The following is a 17115-nucleotide window of genomic DNA, read 5'->3' as shown; positions in this document are numbered from 1 at the left end:
GATAAGTTTGGATAGGACTAGGTGACTGATATGATAGACTTAATCAAATGCTGCGTTTTATAATTTGGATTAATGTAAAACACTTTGAGTTTATCTAAATTTGTTTTGATATTATCTAAAGGTTGTTAGAAAGTGCTTTAGATAAGTCAAAAATGTAGAAGTTGAGTTCTAAGAGATAGATCTTATCCGGAGAAGAGTTTGAATGTGAAATTCTCACTGTTGAGAAGATAAGTATTAGGCGCCTACAAATCGTTAGCAGAATCCGTCAACTAGGAGTGTAACCGGTCTGGTCCGGTTCGGTTTTGGACAAAATCTAGGACCAAACCGGTATGTACCGGTTTTGTATTTTTCAAAATTGATTATGCACCGGTTACCCTCAAAAACCGGTATTTTCGGTTTTACTGATTTCCGGTTCGATCCGGTCCATTTTCTTAAAATGTAATTTTCACATTTTGTCATTAAAAATTTGTTTATATATAAAAAAAAAACTGATTTAAAAAAATCTGTTTTATACTTTTATTAAAAAAATCTGTTTTAACTTTTACTAAAAAAATTCGCTTTACTAAAAACTACTTCAATAAAAAATCTATTTTATCACAAAAAATCTGGTTAACTAAAATCTGTTTTAGTAAAAACTGCTTTCCAAAAAACTGTTTTACTAAAAAAAATATGCTTCAAACTTATAAATATAACTACTACAAAAACTGGAAAAAAAATCTGCAATAAACTACTTCATCCGCTATGAGTCTATGACTAATGATCCAATAGATACAATTTACAGAATTTACACATCATACATTAAATAAAGCATTGTAAGTCTACAACAAGTCCTTGCATGTTAAAGGAAATAACTTAGTACTTACACATATTTTTTAGAGCAGTCACAAGAAATTTAAGAATGGACATCAACAAGCCTATAAGCTTATGGAATAAAATAAGTTCAAAAGTCTAAATTAGAAATCTAAAAGTCCAACAAATCACAAGTTCAAAAGTCTAAATTACAAGTCCAAATACTTAAAAGTTTGAATTACATGTCTAAAAGTCCAACAAATTACAAGTCCAAATTACAATAACTTAGAACATCCAACAAAAAACTCAATAGCTATGCACCAAGCCACCAACTCTAAGAGTCCCTTCAACAATCCTTACAATTGTATGAAAAATAAATCAAGCAATTAATTCTAATAAAAAGTTAGTAATTACATTAAATAAAAAAAAAAATTAAAGAAATATGTTATACAAGTTAACCGACCTTAAATTTAATTATCTCTAGCCGAAGAAGTAGGTGTTGAAGAACTTCCTAGGTCTTCCATGAACTCTACACAAAAGGGGAAAAAAATAAACATAATAATTAAAACAAATTACTAATATGATTTACATTTTAGATATAGTTAAAGAAAAGGTGAATGATGCTACATACCTGTATCAATTTTCTCAAACTCTTCAACATCATCCATTAAAGTGCGAATGTTAATCGGGGCAGAAGAATGGAGCCAATTTTATGTACAAATAAGGGCTTCTACCATAAGTGGAGATAGGCTACTGCGGTACTCGACCTGTTGTGCTAAAAGCTGACTCAGAGGTCACTGTAGATATCGGACTTGCAAGAACATCCCGCGCAACTCTTGAAAGCACGCGGTATCTAATAGAGTTGAGCTTCCACCAAGTCAACAAGTCAAATTTCACATCATCTTCTTCACATTTTTCACATAAATATCTCTCTAATTCAGATTTAGTCTCCAAAGAGTTCTCCGACTTCAAACACTTCTTAATTTGTGCATGGATTAATGATCTGAAATCACCTTGACCTACCTCAGCAGTTAAACTTGTACTACTAGCCTCTCTCTCGCTTGATTGGCTCATAGTTTGATCTTGTGCCCCAACATTACTTCCATCATTTTCACAATAACTATCATATAAACAAGTCAAGGCATCTTGAACTCGATCCACCAACATAAGAACTTTTTAACTATTATCCTCATATATTCCTTCAAAAATATATGTTAGACAATGCATTTTATACCGAGGATCAAGAACCAACCCAACATACGATAAAAGATTCATTTTTTCAATATTTCCCCAATACTTCTCACATTTAGATTTCATACTAAATGCTATTGTCCTCAAATTATGAGGCCCTTCCACACACTCCAAATTAATTGCCCCTTGAATTGTTGCTAGCTCAAACACAAAATTGTTGCAAGTGACATAATTAGTTCCCGAGAAAAGCAAGGTTGCATCGTAAAAAAGTTTCAAAAATTTTCCAAACAACCTACTCTTATCCCAATCATTCATGGTTAGAGGCCCTAACTTGGATGCCCCTCCCTTACCCAACTCACTAACACCATCATCATCCTTACTATCATCCTCCCCAACACTCTTAACATATCCCGGATCTCCATCCTCTAGCCATTAAAATGTTTTTTGAAACTTTTTAGCCCTATGCAATATCATATAAGTGGAGTTCCAACGGTTGCTACATCTAAGCATACACCACTTTTACAAGTACTGTCTTCACTCTCACAACATTGCTTAAATTTGTTCCACCTTTGTGAAGATGATTTTACATACTTCACAACTCTTCTAATTCTTGCAATTGATTGACCATATTCTTTCAACCCATCCCAAACAATTAAGTTCAAGATATGAGCACAACATCTCATATGCAAGAACTCATGTTCCAAAATAATATCCCTTCTATTTCTTGTCTTTCTTTTGAGATACGAAACTGCTCCATTATTTGAACATACATTATCAAGTGTAATTGTAAATATTTTGGACCTTCCCCATTCTAGCAAACACATTTCAATTTGTTTACCTAGTGTCTCACCCTTATGGTTTTCAACCTTGCAAAAATTGATAATTTTTTTGTGCATGTTCCAATCTTTATCAATAAAATGTGTAGTGGAATACATGTAGTTAAAATTTTGCATAGATGTCCATGTATCCGTGATTAGACAAATGCGCTGCCCCTTAAGAGCACTTTTCAGCTTGTCTTTCTCTCTCAAATAAAGTTTATAAATATTTTTTGCAACCGTTACATGTGATGGAATTGCATTCCATCTAAGTTGCACAACAAGTATGAATTTCTTAAACCCCTCCCCTTCCACATGTTTAAAAGGAAGCTCATCAACAACCAACATTCTACTAAAGCTTCTCTACATGCCTCAACACTAAAATCAATAGGTATAAGCCCCCCATTGCTTGATCCAGACTGGAAACCCAATATAATTGGTTTCTATCTACTTTCCTAAGTGGAGACTTCTTACATGTTTTTTCCAAGTGCCCTAATATTGATTTTGTGCCATTTATATTAGGATCACAAGCATAAGTCATCCCGCAAAGGTTACATGAAGCCTTAGGTTTCGACTTATCCTTAGTATGAATCTTTGTAAAATAATCTCAAACTATTGATCTTTTCCTGCCAAAAGATGGCTTACTTATATTAGATTTGGGAGAAAGCGGATCATTAGTCGCCATTGATTCAGTCCTTTAACTCCTTTCCATTGTAGGTTGAATATTGTCATATTTCATTTGAAGGATCCATATGTGATTTTGTAGTAACAAAAATAAAAATTAATTGTTGAGCCTTCACAGTTTAAATTCTTTCATAAAAAACTGCTCCCATGTAAAAAATCTACTATAAAAAAAATCTAATTTAACAAAAAACTGCTATAAAAATATATTGCATGCGCCATGTGGTTGGACTACATCATAAACCATAAGTTCCACCAAAGAAACATGATTTATTTACCCTTAAAATGATAGAAACAAACCGGTCTCTATGGGTCAAATTTGAGAATTAGGCAAGCAAAAGGACTCAAAAAAGAGCATTAAGCTTATCTTCTTGTTCGAATGGCCTCTGCTAATCCCATTGGTGCATGGTTTTTGGTAGTGTGAATGATGAGAATGCCTTTTACCGATCAACCTAATTAAGGTTTGAGTAGAATGGTTCATTTCATTACAGGAGATGATGCCTGTAATCATATGTTAGTCAAGAAAATGGGCATTAGACCAATTCAACGATAAAGCCTAGGCCACAAAATGGGCACGGTTCGATCAACCAAAAAGGACCTGATCAACCCAATTTGCAATAATAAACACAATAATAAATTTCGAATTCAAAAACCCTACCATAATATCACAAAACCCAATCAAGCCAATCACAAAAACCCTAATATCACAAAACCCAATCACAAATAATCATAGTAGGCTAGTATGTAATTTAAAAAAAAAAAAAAACTTACCTTGGGGCAAATCGGTAGAGAGATTGAGACAGGGGCTAAGAGAGTTGAGAGAAGAGAGATTGAGAGCGATGAGAGAGTGAGACACGGGAGGGTTGAGAGTGAGAGACAAAAGAGTTGAGAGACGAGAGAGTAAGAGGCGGGAGAGTTGAGAGTGAGAGACGAGAGAGTATGAGACGGGACGAGAGACGGAGAGAGCGAGCCACTGAGCGCAGTGTGCATGACGGCACGAGAGAGTGAGCCACTGAGCACAGTGCACACGACGGCACGAGAGACGGAGAGAGTGAGCTGCGAGAGGCGAGAGCAGAGTGAGTGTTGTGTAGAGAAGTGAGAACACTGAGAAGTGAGAGACGAGAGGCGAAAAGAGTATTTAGTTCACGAAAGATATGATTTAGGGTTTTCAAATAGATGAAAACGACGTTGTTTGGCTGTAACATCCCGTATTTTAATGTATTTTTATTGAATGATTATTTTTATTAATTCAAAAATTTATTCTCTTATTTTAAAATTATCGGATATTTTTAAATGGTTTATTTTATGATCTTTAAATTGTGAAAATTAATTTGAGATGTTTTCTTAATATTTATTATTGTGATGCATTTAAATTGTTATCCTTTTAAATTAATTGATTGTTGGATTTAAATATTTTATTTTCATTTTATCATTACGTTTAAATTATTTTAATTGATTTGTTGTTTTAAAATCATTTTCGTTGGATCATTTTCTGTGACCTAAGATGTGAGTATTGGACCTCATTTCTTTTCCCCACTTTTATTTTTCCTCTTTTCTTTTTCTTTCCTCTTTCTTTTTTCTTCTTTTTCTTTTTCCCCCTAGCTCTCTCCCGCACGCGACGTCCCTCTCCCTCTTCCCCATGCATTCCGTCACTCTCCCAGCCCACCGCCGTCGCGCCGCCGTGCATGACACCGCCCAGCCCAAGCTCTCCCCCACTGGCTGGCGACCCTTCCCCATAAATTCCAGCCCCTATCTCACCGTCGTTAGCCTCCACGAACCACCCAAAGCCGCGGCCTTCTCTTCGTTCCAACGCCGCCGTCGCGCCACCTCCGGCCACCAACTCTTCACCATTTCATCCTCGACCTCATAGCAATCCAATGGACCCAACCCCAGCTCCGATCCGTCACCAGTGAAGCCTATTTATCTCCATCTCCGATTTTGACATTTTTGGCCTAAAACCACCCTTTGCGCCGCCACCCACGGCAAACCACCACCACCACTAGCTTCACCGACCTCTCTAGGCCCTACCCTATCAATTTCGGATCTTAGTTTGTCTGCATTCAAAAGTGAGTTTTTGAGACCCACGGCCACAGTGCATTTTGCACTGTTCTGCAGCTGTGTTGCCACTTATTGCAGCTCCGTGATCCTTCGAAAATTATTATATAGCACTGTAAGTATTTTTCCAAAGGACTATCGTGATTTAAATATATTTTTGTACTAACTCATATTATTGTGAACTGGTTGGACATGCCGGACTGAGTCCGAGGAGTTCGGGGGTCGGATGGATTGTGGATGGAGTTGTGTGTTTGGTTGGTATTATGAAATGTTGGTTGTTGGTATGGTGTTGTTCATGTACATGGCATATTGCACGCTTGATCATATTTGTAAAGGAAACTACGTTTTCGTGTACATGCATTCATGTTTATGTGTTTCATGAAAACTGGGTTTTCATGTGTTAAAGGATTTTGGGTGCGTGTGTATCACGACCTCAAGCCGAGATGGGGTATTATCTCGGTGGAGCTCCTCTGGTCACTTGGGAGCGGAATATACTGAGTGACGTCCCCTAGGTTGTCGCTGGGCGATAACGGGATCGGACGAGATGGTCTCGTGCCGACTTCGTGGCCCCTCTACTGGCGGGGGCTAGAGGATGCTTGGCCACGAACGCGCTGGGCGCGGAACTGGGCATCGCTCGTTAGGTAGTGGGTGCTTGGCTACAAACGCGCTGAGCGAGGAACTGAGCATCGCTACGAAGCCAGGACGTGCGGATGATCCCTAGGGGAGATCATGGTGCATTGGTTAATGGAATAATGAGCTGTTTTCTAGGAAAATAGCGTGTGTTGATTAAAAGGTTTTTATGTAATTCATTTTCTGGAAAAATGACGGATTATTCTTTTTGGGCCAAAATGGGATTTTGACGTGTGTTGGAAAATATCTATTTTCAGGGAAAATGATATTTTGGATTTGATGCATATTTCATCATATACATGCATGTTGGTTGCATCAATATGTTTTTATCCCGAGAGTTGTTTGGTTTATATTTACCTGTGGTACCATTTTATGGTATCGCAAATTTTGATGCAGATGAGAATGATGAGCCTTAGCTTGGCTCCGTTGTCGGAGTGATCTGGGATTACTCCTGTTTATCGAGATTCGTTTTTATCAATTTATATATTGCCTTTGTAATATATTTGGGATGACTGTATAACTCTTTAAAGGTAATTTGTTTTGAATATTTGTATTTAAACTTCTGGTACTTAGATGACTTATTTATATTATCCGCTATGATTTTTATTGTGCATTTTTGCATGTCGCACACACTTGAGCACATTTCGTTGGGATGCGTGACCCATGTTGTCATCATCCTGACGTCACGATTTCTTTTTTTTTTTTTTTTTTTGTACGTGGGAGTCGGGGCATCACATTGACCTTTGGCCCTTTACTATTTAATTAAAGTTTAATTATTTTCAATGTGTTTTTTTTAAATGATAATTAAAATTTATATATATTTGTAATACATTTAATAGACTATAGTGATTATAGTGATTTAATATAACTATATATATATTTGTAATACATTTAATATACTATAGTCAAATATTTTATATATTAGACTATATAATATATATATATATATTTGTAATACATTTAATATACCATAGTCTAATAGTATTAATATTAGCCTATTAGTATAGTTATAGTGATTTAGTATAACTATATTAGTATAAGTATAACTATAGTCTATAGTGTATATTAAACTATTAGTATTAGTTAAATAGTTATAGACTTATATATTAGTATAGCTATATAATATATTAGACTAGTCTAATAGTATTAATATTAGCCTACTAGTATAGTTATATATTAGTATTAGTTATGGTGATTTAGTATAACTATAACTATAGTCTATATTAAACAATTAATATTAGTTAAATAGTTATAGACTTATATATTAGTATAGCTATATAATATATTAGATAATATAATAGTATTAATACTAGCATAATAGTATTAATACTAGCATATTAGTATAGTTATATATTAGTATTAGTTATAGTGATTTAATATAACTATATTAGTATAAGTATAACTATAGTCTATAGTCTATATTAAACTATTAGTATTAGACTATTAATTAAATAGTTATAGACTTGTATATTAGTATAGCTATATAATATATTAGACTATATAATAGTATTAATATTAGCCTATTAGTATAATTATATATTAGTATTAGTTATAAACTATATATTAGTATTAGTTATAAACTTTTAGTAAAAACTTTTAGTATTAATTATAAGTATAACTATAGTCTATAGTCTATATTAGACTATTAGTATTAGTTAAATAGTTAAATAGTCTAGAACTATTAGTTATAGACTTATATATTAGTATAGTTAAATAATATATTAGACTATATAATAGTATTAATATTAGACTATTGGTATAGTTATAAGTTAATATTAGTATTAGTTATAAACTATATATTTAATATTAGTATTAGTTATAAACTTTTAGTGATTTCGTATTAAAATTTTATGTAATAATTTATAAATTCTAATAAGAAATTATTTCATATATGAATATATATAATTATATATATTATATATAAAAATTTCACATAAAAATTTATAATTATACATAATATATAAAACTTATATATATTAATATATATATATATAATATTTTGTATAAAACTTATATATACAATAATACAAATATTATTTTTTATCAACCGGTTCGGTCCGGTCCTGACTGAAAAATCCTATAATTGGAATCGGCTGGTTTTCACATTCTAAGAACCGGTCTGGTTCGGTCCGATTTTTCGGTTTGAATTTACACCCTTACCGTCAGCAGAGTTTCATTATGACTTGGAAACTACTTACAAAGATATATTTAAACTGTCCTATCGATTAGGCAATTGAGAGATTCAATTTTGGAGAATTTTTTAGAGCACTTTCCAATACTTATTTTGTAGAGAAATTTCCAAGGAAATTTTCATATTGTTTCTCTCAAAAAATGCGATCATTAATCCAATATTGAGATAGCGTGATAGTGATTCAACCATTAGAGTTTCAAGAGAAAAACTAATATTTGAAAATCAACAGAGGTTCTGGTTACTATTGCGGTAGAGACAAACGGGTCGTTTGTCGTGTCAAGTAAGAGAGTTAATTGACAAATATTTCATAATTGAGACTTACCTGTACTTGATTGTCAAATAATAAAATTGACTTTTTTGAGTTTGGCTGTCCCGTATGGTTTTAACTTTAAAGAGTTATTTAAAGGATTTTCCTTCGTTACCAATCTTGACGTTATGCAATTGATTTATTTTATATTAATGCTTTCTTATCGTACAATTGCATAATTGACGACTAATCAATTTATTGAGTAAATTGATAGAACGTTGTATTACGATGTAATGATATTTGGATAATTTGAGTTTCTGAATGCACAAAGTAACCTATATTTTACATTTAGAGAGGCCCATTTATAAACCTTAGTCACAAGAAACATTTTCATCCAACCAATAATATTAGAACATTCATAAATCCCAATTAACATTTTCTCGACAATTTGTTAGTCGACCATACAAAGTATAGAGAGACACAATTTTAAATATATAGTTATGTGGGATTTTGTCTAAAAATATTAAAACAGGCAATATTTTATGCTACAAGGCACATATAAGTTGTGTCTCTTATAAACTAAAAACCGTACCTTACAACAAATTAGTATCAACGTACCCTTGTCAAAACAAGGTGGAGGTTTTTGTTGAATGAACAACGAACATGCACCATCCGAACAACAACGCGGAAAACCGACCATTTCAAAGACAACAACTTTCACAGCCAAAAAGAAATAGTTGGGTGTTGATCATCTTTTCGATGCAATAAAAGATGAAACGTGTAAGATTCGACGACAAATTCTCCTGTCTTGGTCATCAAAATGATCGTTACAAAGCTGCAACCATACAAAAACTGTAGCCATTATTTTATGACAGAGACTACCATATACTCTTCTGAACTTGACTATAAATATATATGCAGATTGAAAGACAATTTTTCCAAAGTACTCTGTTTTTGTTGGTTCCTAAGATACTGATGCATGGAAAGACCATATCACAATGGACTGAAGCATATACCTTTTGGGAATGATGTACAGCAAATACTGTCTTTTACGAGAAACCAAGGCTGGCGGGGCGGTTCACGTACATCATCAAAAAGCATAAAAATCCAGAATTTCTCAATATTCCTTCCTTGGTGGTAGCTGTCAATGAACAAGGTTTGCGGGCTGTTCCTCATCATTAATACAAAAACATCATGTCCAATTAATAATACAGTGTCATGAAGAGTTATTGTATTCGATATTTATTTGTTTCATGTGAAGTTATTTTTGAGTAATTCTTAATAAAAATAAGAAAAATATTTTTAACTTAAAAGAATTACACAAAAGTAAACGTACAAATTGACGTGACTTAATATAATATATCAGATTGTAAAGTTATTTTTATTATAAACTAAATCTAACGAGTTTTATGAAGTCACATCAGTTTGTAGGTTTATATTATATGTATAATCTCTTTGTGTCTATAGATATATAATTTTTTTATTTAAATAGAAGATAATTATATAAAAATTAAAATTCGAATAAACTCCAACAAAATGAACTAATTATCAGATAGTTTCAAAATTAATATAATTATCATTAAAATCACATATGGGTGTACTGAGTATTACGAAGGAAATAAGCTGATAACAAGTGGCTGTTTGTTATAGATCATTGGTATGATGATGATAGGTGGCTGAGATTTGTTTGTGTATACATGCAAACCGAGCCATAGAATAAAGCATGTAACACTCCATACGTACGTGTCTACCTCTCTCTCTCTCTCTCCTCTTAGTGGGAGGAAGTTACAAGCTTTGCAGTAGAGTCTGAGACTGCAGTGGAATACGTCTGTCTATATAAAGGAACTTTTGAGAGGCAAACTATATATGTCTGTGTGAGGGTGAGAGAAGCGTAACAATTGTCAATGGAGGAGATCAAGTGTGGAGTTCAAACTGACCCAACATGTACTGAAGATTGCACGAGGGAGACGACGATGATTCTGCAGCCACCGGAAGCCGAAACTGCCAAAGCGTTGAAGCGCCAGAAATCCTCATGGAGACTCGACGTCAAGGAGTTCCGACTGCCGCAGAAAAGAGCCGATGATCATGATCACGATCATGCTCCCTCCACTTTCCGACGCCTTCTTCGGAGTAACAGTAAGTCTTCTTTTCTTCTGCTCGATCGTTACCGACTACGTACGTTTCATGAGGAGGACTGGATTTCATAGAAAATAAACATAGAAGAATGTAAGTCTCGTGGATTTATGGAGTTTTTTCAATATATTTAAATGCTGAACTTTGCCCAAGGCACGCCATTGGAGCAATCTCTTGGAATCCCATTCAGCCTTTCCGACCATGAATTTGGTTTCTAGAGCCTTAGATTTTGATTGGAAGATAAGATGAGATGATTTTAAACGAAAATTAAAAGTTAAATAAAATATTATTAAAATATTATTTTTTAATATTATTATTATTTTAAAATTTGAAAAAGTTAAATTATTTTTTATATTTTAAATGAAAGAAAAGTTATAATAATGAGATGAAATGAAACACTTTCACTATCCAAACGGAACCTTCGTGACTTTATGATCTAGAGTGAGAGAGAAATATATATGATGACTTTGTGATATGAATAACTATCTGAATGAACTTGAATAAATAATATTATTGTTATCTTAGTATTGGAGGGTGGAAAAAAAATTAGATTGAGATTAAATACATGAATTGCATGTATATTGAAATTATTTGGATTCATATAATATTTTTATTAAAATTTTATATTTTATTCTCTTTTATATATTATATTGAATGTTTGAATTGGATTATCTATAATTTCTAATATTTTTCTTAATATTGAAATAATCGACTTATAATAGTCGCGAATCGCTCGATTCAATTTGTTCAATAAACTTATATATTCATTGAATCGGTCCATGCATACCTAATTCCGAATTCGATTCTTATTTTTGATCAAGTCTTAATATAGAGGATCAAATTAATTCCTGGCTATAGAAGGTGGAGAATGAAACTAATTAGTAATGTTTACTATACATCACTCCACATATATGGGACTCATTTATATAATTGTCAAACTCATAATTAATAGCAGAACCCGCATGACGACAGGGCTACTATCACCAGAAATATTGACCCATAAACAAACGGATAATGATTAAGGACGGTACTGTGCCACCGCTCCCGGCTCTCGCTGGTAGTTATATATCGTTAGGCTTAATTGGTTTTTTTTTTATATGTATTTTTTGAATATTTTTATATATTTTTTAAAAAAATTACAATATTATTAAAAAATACTTTCTTAATCACTAAGTAAAAAAAAAAATTAAAAATTTCAATAGTAACATCGAGCGATAAAAATCAGTGGTGAAATTATCATTTTCCAATGATTAATGATAGACTTAATACTACCCTCCTACTATACTTTTATTATTCTATAGTGAATTTGAAATTTTTTATTTTTTTATTATTTATTTTAACTATTTTGTTAACATTCTTAATCATTAAAAAAAATTTAAAAAAATATACAACTTCATTAATAGTCACTTCCTTAATAATTAAGTAAAAGCAATTAAAAAACAACTAAAAGAATAACATAAGTAGTAAATGGATGGTAGAATGTAATAAGTCTATCATCAGGGGCGGAACTACTAAGAGGCAAACCCCCCAAAATTCTCAAAAACTTGATGAACATTAAGTTTGAAATGTGCTTTTATAAAATAAAGTATATAAAAATTAATATTTGACCCCCCTCCCCCCAGATTTCCTGGTTCCGCCCAAACAATAACAGGTCTCAAGACTAGAGTGTGATGTATGATCTTTTAAAACTTATTGTGAAAAGTCATATTTGTAAGCCGTGGGGAGGATACGGCTCAATCTCCCCACGGCTCAATAGTGTTATTAAGGGCAAGATGGGATGCATGTTGAGTTAAGATGAGATGAGATGAAAATAAAAGTTAAATAAAATATTATTAGAATATTATTTTTTAATATTATTTTTGCTTTGAGATTTGAAAGAATTGAATTATTTATTATATTTTGTTTAAAAATTTGGAATAGTTATAATGATTAAATCAGATAAAATAAGATGAATTGAAATCATCTTTGAATCCAAACAACCCAATTTGGAGAAATTTCAAATTAAGCAACAATATGGAAAGTCTTCTCACTAGTACATGGCAAATTTAAATGGGGCAGACAATATTAGATGGACAATGCTACGGTGACTATCAAATGTGTCCACCAGTACAAATGAATTTTTTTTTATTTAATCATTTTTTAAATTTCCTTAACCATTAAGAAAAAAAATAAAAATCTATATAAATTCACTAATAGTCATTTCCTTAATCATTAAAAATAAAAAAATATGAGTAGGACATATTTAGTAGTCATACTATCATTTTCCATGTTGGACAGGTCACACACTTACTATTGCCAGTATATGTCGTACGTGGATGATGGTTGTTTAAAGATTGATTTTTCCTTTGGTCCCTGCCGTGGCTGTTATATATTGTTAACTCAACTCTGGACAAGATTGTTCCCCAAAGATTCTTCTAATTTTTCTTGTCTTGTTAAGACAGCACAGTTTGAAATTCAGTTGCTAATGTGTCTGAAATTCAGATATCTGATTTGATTTATTATATATGTATCCTTGCGCTTTTCTCGCCTGGCTTTCAATTTATTTGTGAACATTGTTTGATATACGATAACTTGGGCCTTATCTCTGTTTGTGAGACTTGCTGAAGTACTTAATAATATCATTCCTTGGTTTTTTTGTACCTTATCATTCTCTTTATCCCAGGGAAACAAACCAAGGTTACGGGATATTATAGGAAACAAGAAAAGATCCTTGAAGGGTTCAATGAGGTGGAGACCATGAGTGACACAGGTGGTTTTCCAGGAAGACTCACAAAGGTTGGTTGTTTTGGTATATCATTAACACCTAACTTTTATTGTTCAATATGTTCATGATAGTTTTTAGGAAATAAAACATGATTATGTTAGGATTTTGGACAATATGGTGCAGAACTAGCTCAAGTTTGAGAGGACAAGTGTTGAGGAATAATCTCACATTGTCTGTGAATAAGGTCTTAGACATGTTTATAAGGAATGAACAATTCTCTTTTGTTGAATTGGTTTTATGAGATGAGTTAGGCGTATGAATTTCTTCATGATATCAGAACTTGTCACAGGACGAATGAAGACTCACACTACTTACCTCGTGACAAAGACCAGGAAAAATACTGGTCTGCACGTGAGGGATAGTGTTGAGGAACAATCTCACATTGTCTGTGGACAAGGACTTAGGTATGTTTATAAGGAATGAGTAATCCTCTGTTATTGAACCAGTTTTATGAAATGAGTCAGGTTCATGAATTTCTTCAGCAAGTATTACGTGATTAGCAGACCATATAGAGACTCAAATCTGCATTATCTCTTCCTGATTTTTGTATACAAAGCAGAAGCAACTATATATAATATTTGAATGAAACTATTCTCATTAATTCTTTTATATCTATATTCACCCAGAACTGAGTATGGAGATGGTCAATGAGCAAGTTAAATACTATCATTAACCAATTCGTACATTATTCAGGATGAAATGGAGCAGCTTGCCCAGAGGGAGAGGATGGCAGTTAATGTGTCGAACATAGCAAACTTGGTCCTTTTTGCAGCAAAGGTGTTTGCTTCTGTTGAGAGCAGCTCATTGGCGGTTATTGCCTCAACCTTGGATTCTTTCTTGGATCTCTTGTCAGGGTGTATTTTATGGTACACATCATATGCCATGAGGAAGCCAAACCACTATCACTATCCAATTGGAAAGAATCGGATGCAACCCGTGGTGAGGCATCAAACTTGTGTTGGAAAATTCAATTCTTGTGCATGTGTTGGAAAAACATGTTAAAGTTTTTTCTGAAGTGGCCTTTTGATTAGAGAAAGATGGCCGGACAAGTGGCCATTTAGGGGTAAAATTGGAAGCCAGTTAAGTCAGCACTCTGAGGTAGATTAACGATAGATTATTTTTCAGACTGTAATTTCAAGAGTGAAAATCGTTTTTGGTATGGGCAACCAAGGCTTGCCAGTAATCCTCAAAAACCATGGTGGAAAACTGCATTTGAACAATGCATATTATGTCATTGCCTCTTAAAGTTGTCCATAAAGTGATCAGCTTTCCTTTTAGTTACACTAAGTGTATGCTAATCAAGCTTGAATATGCAGGGTATCATTGTTTTTGCATCAGTAATGGCAACTCTTGGATTACAAATATTGCTCGAATCTGCTCGACAAATAATTGCTAAGGTATGTAACTTTAATTTTATTTACTCAAATAATTATGACCTAGACAACTAATTAGAGCTGGGTTCAGACTCGGACTTGGGCTAATATGCACACTTTGGAAGGGGCTTGTTGGAGGTCTTAATTTTGTACTCTTATGAAGAAAATTCAAGAGGACTGTATAATGTTATGAACCCACTAGGTAGAACTCGCCATTGAAAACCGGCTAACAAGGGAAGGGTGCCTAAAGGCTTATAAACCACCTACCAATCTCATACTTAGTCGATGTGGGATCGTAACATACAACTGGTTTCAGCTCGGTAATAAATTTATCAGTTCTTAGTCATAGACCAAGCAGGGTGTTTTCATTTCATTTTTCCTTAATCTCGGTATTATCGGATGAGCACATGTGAGCATAATTTGCTATATATACACCTTTATTTAATGATTTTAAATGCTATGTTATCTGGTGGCTGGTTCAATTATATGGTGTAGAGAGTATCCAATACATGTAGCCCTACTCCCTCTACTGCAGTAGTGGTGCTCTATGATATAGAAGTCTTCAATCATCAAAATCATTAACATAAAATTATCATGATTAACTGATAGTATTTAGTCAATTTGCTCTGCAGTCATTAAGAGTTTAGAATTTGAACTTTTTTTTCATTCACAATACCATCTACATCAACAAATTTCTATCTTTATCTGTTAATAATATATTGGAAGTAGGAAACTGTTTTATCTTACAAGATGTCTATTTCATTACCAACACTATCATTTTCTTGATTACAGTCTCGCCCTGAAATGGATCATGACCAGGAGAAATGGGTAATTGGGATTATGGTTTCTGTCACGGTGGTGAAGTTTGTGCTCATGGTTTACTGTCGAAGATTTGAAAACGAAATTGTTAGAGCATATGCTCAAGATCATTTTTTCGATGTTATTACCAATTCAGTTGGTTTAGCTGCAGCTGTCCTAGCTTACAGATATTACTGGTGGATTGATCCTGCTGGAGCCATTATAGTGAGTTCAAATTAAGAGATGAATTTCTTTTATTTTCTTTATCTCTACAAAGCATATCAATTTAATGCATAAAAGCCTTTATTTTTCTACTATTTCCACCACATTTGTCAGCAATCATGTCCTTCATGAGAATAGATGGGAATTTTCCTTCAACCTTAGTCTACAACAATTAATAACTTCTTACTATAATGCAGATAGCATTATATACAATCAATACATGGTCGAGGACAGTCATTGAGAATGTATGGTCTCTGATTGGAAGAACTGCACCACCTGATTTCTTGGCAAAACTTACATATATGATATGGAACCACCATGAAGATATCCAGCATATTGACACAGTTAGAGCATACACCTTTGGCTCTCAGTACTTTGTGGAGGTTGACATTGTCTTGCCAGAAGATATGTATCTGAACCAGGCACATAATATTGGTGAGACACTTCAAGAGAAGTTTGAGCAACTCCCTGAAGTTGAACGAGCCTTTGTGCATATAGATTTTGAGTTTACTCACAGACCAGAACACAATGCCAAGAGTTGAGGGCATGAATGAATTATTGGTGCTAGCAATGACCATATTTCGGGTTTGCACAGTACCAGAGCCTCGAAAGCCTTTACTGATTTTCTTTTGTTTACACGTTATGTTAATATCTTTTTTGTATTAAATACCATTCTACTGTTCTATTGCTATATTACATCTACACTTTGTACTTTTGTTTTGTACCACAATGTATTATTCTTCATATAAACTTTCCTTCTTATAATAAGACAGATGTATGAAAGTCAATACTAAAGATGTAGCCTATTAAAATTTATAGGCCTTGGATATGGACCTCTCTCTCCTATTGTTTTCAATATTTTTGCTAGAAAAAGTGCACGGGAAACAGATCACCTTCGGCTCCCTAATTCCCAGTCCAACTCTCAGTTTTTTCGATTAAGAAATGATAGTTGTAGTCGTAAGTGCGCAAGTAGTATACAATCACTTTGAAAAAAGTAAATAAATACGGAACTCACATAAAAAATTAATTTTTTAATAGTAAATCTTATTCTTTTTCAAAGTGATTACATGGCACTTGCATATTCCACAACTGCCTGCATTACTAATGTCGCTTGATGCTCCTTGATTCTCACACTCTGACACCTGATGTCGATATCTTTTATTCCGCCTCTTGTTTTTAGCAAACTTAATTAAAATGAATTATCGTAGATGATCTTTATAAGTTTT

At 33.2% G+C, this 17115-nt stretch overlaps 1 protein-coding gene across 1 annotated transcript; it reads left to right on the top strand.

Moving 5' to 3' along the window:
• The first annotated feature begins 10396 nt into the window (after positions 1-10396).
• Positions 10397-16600, top strand: LOC121235247 (metal tolerance protein 9-like). The gene is made up of 6 exons (XM_041131569.1): positions 10397-10735; positions 13395-13507; positions 14190-14435; positions 14813-14893; positions 15662-15892; positions 16087-16600. Exons 1-6 carry the CDS (start codon positions 10504-10506, stop codon positions 16429-16431), a joined length of 1248 nt encoding a protein of 415 aa, XP_040987503.1. The 5' UTR covers positions 10397-10503; the 3' UTR covers positions 16432-16600.
• Positions 16601-17115: the final 515 nt, after the last annotated feature.

The sequence above is a fragment of the Juglans microcarpa x Juglans regia genome, chromosome 6D, assembly GCF_004785595.1.
Source record: "Juglans microcarpa x Juglans regia isolate MS1-56 chromosome 6D, Jm3101_v1.0, whole genome shotgun sequence".
NCBI lineage: Eukaryota > Viridiplantae > Streptophyta > Magnoliopsida > Fagales > Juglandaceae > Juglans > Juglans microcarpa x Juglans regia.
Note: the sequence above shows the minus strand (reverse complement) of the source record. Positions and strands in the feature narration are given on the sequence as shown.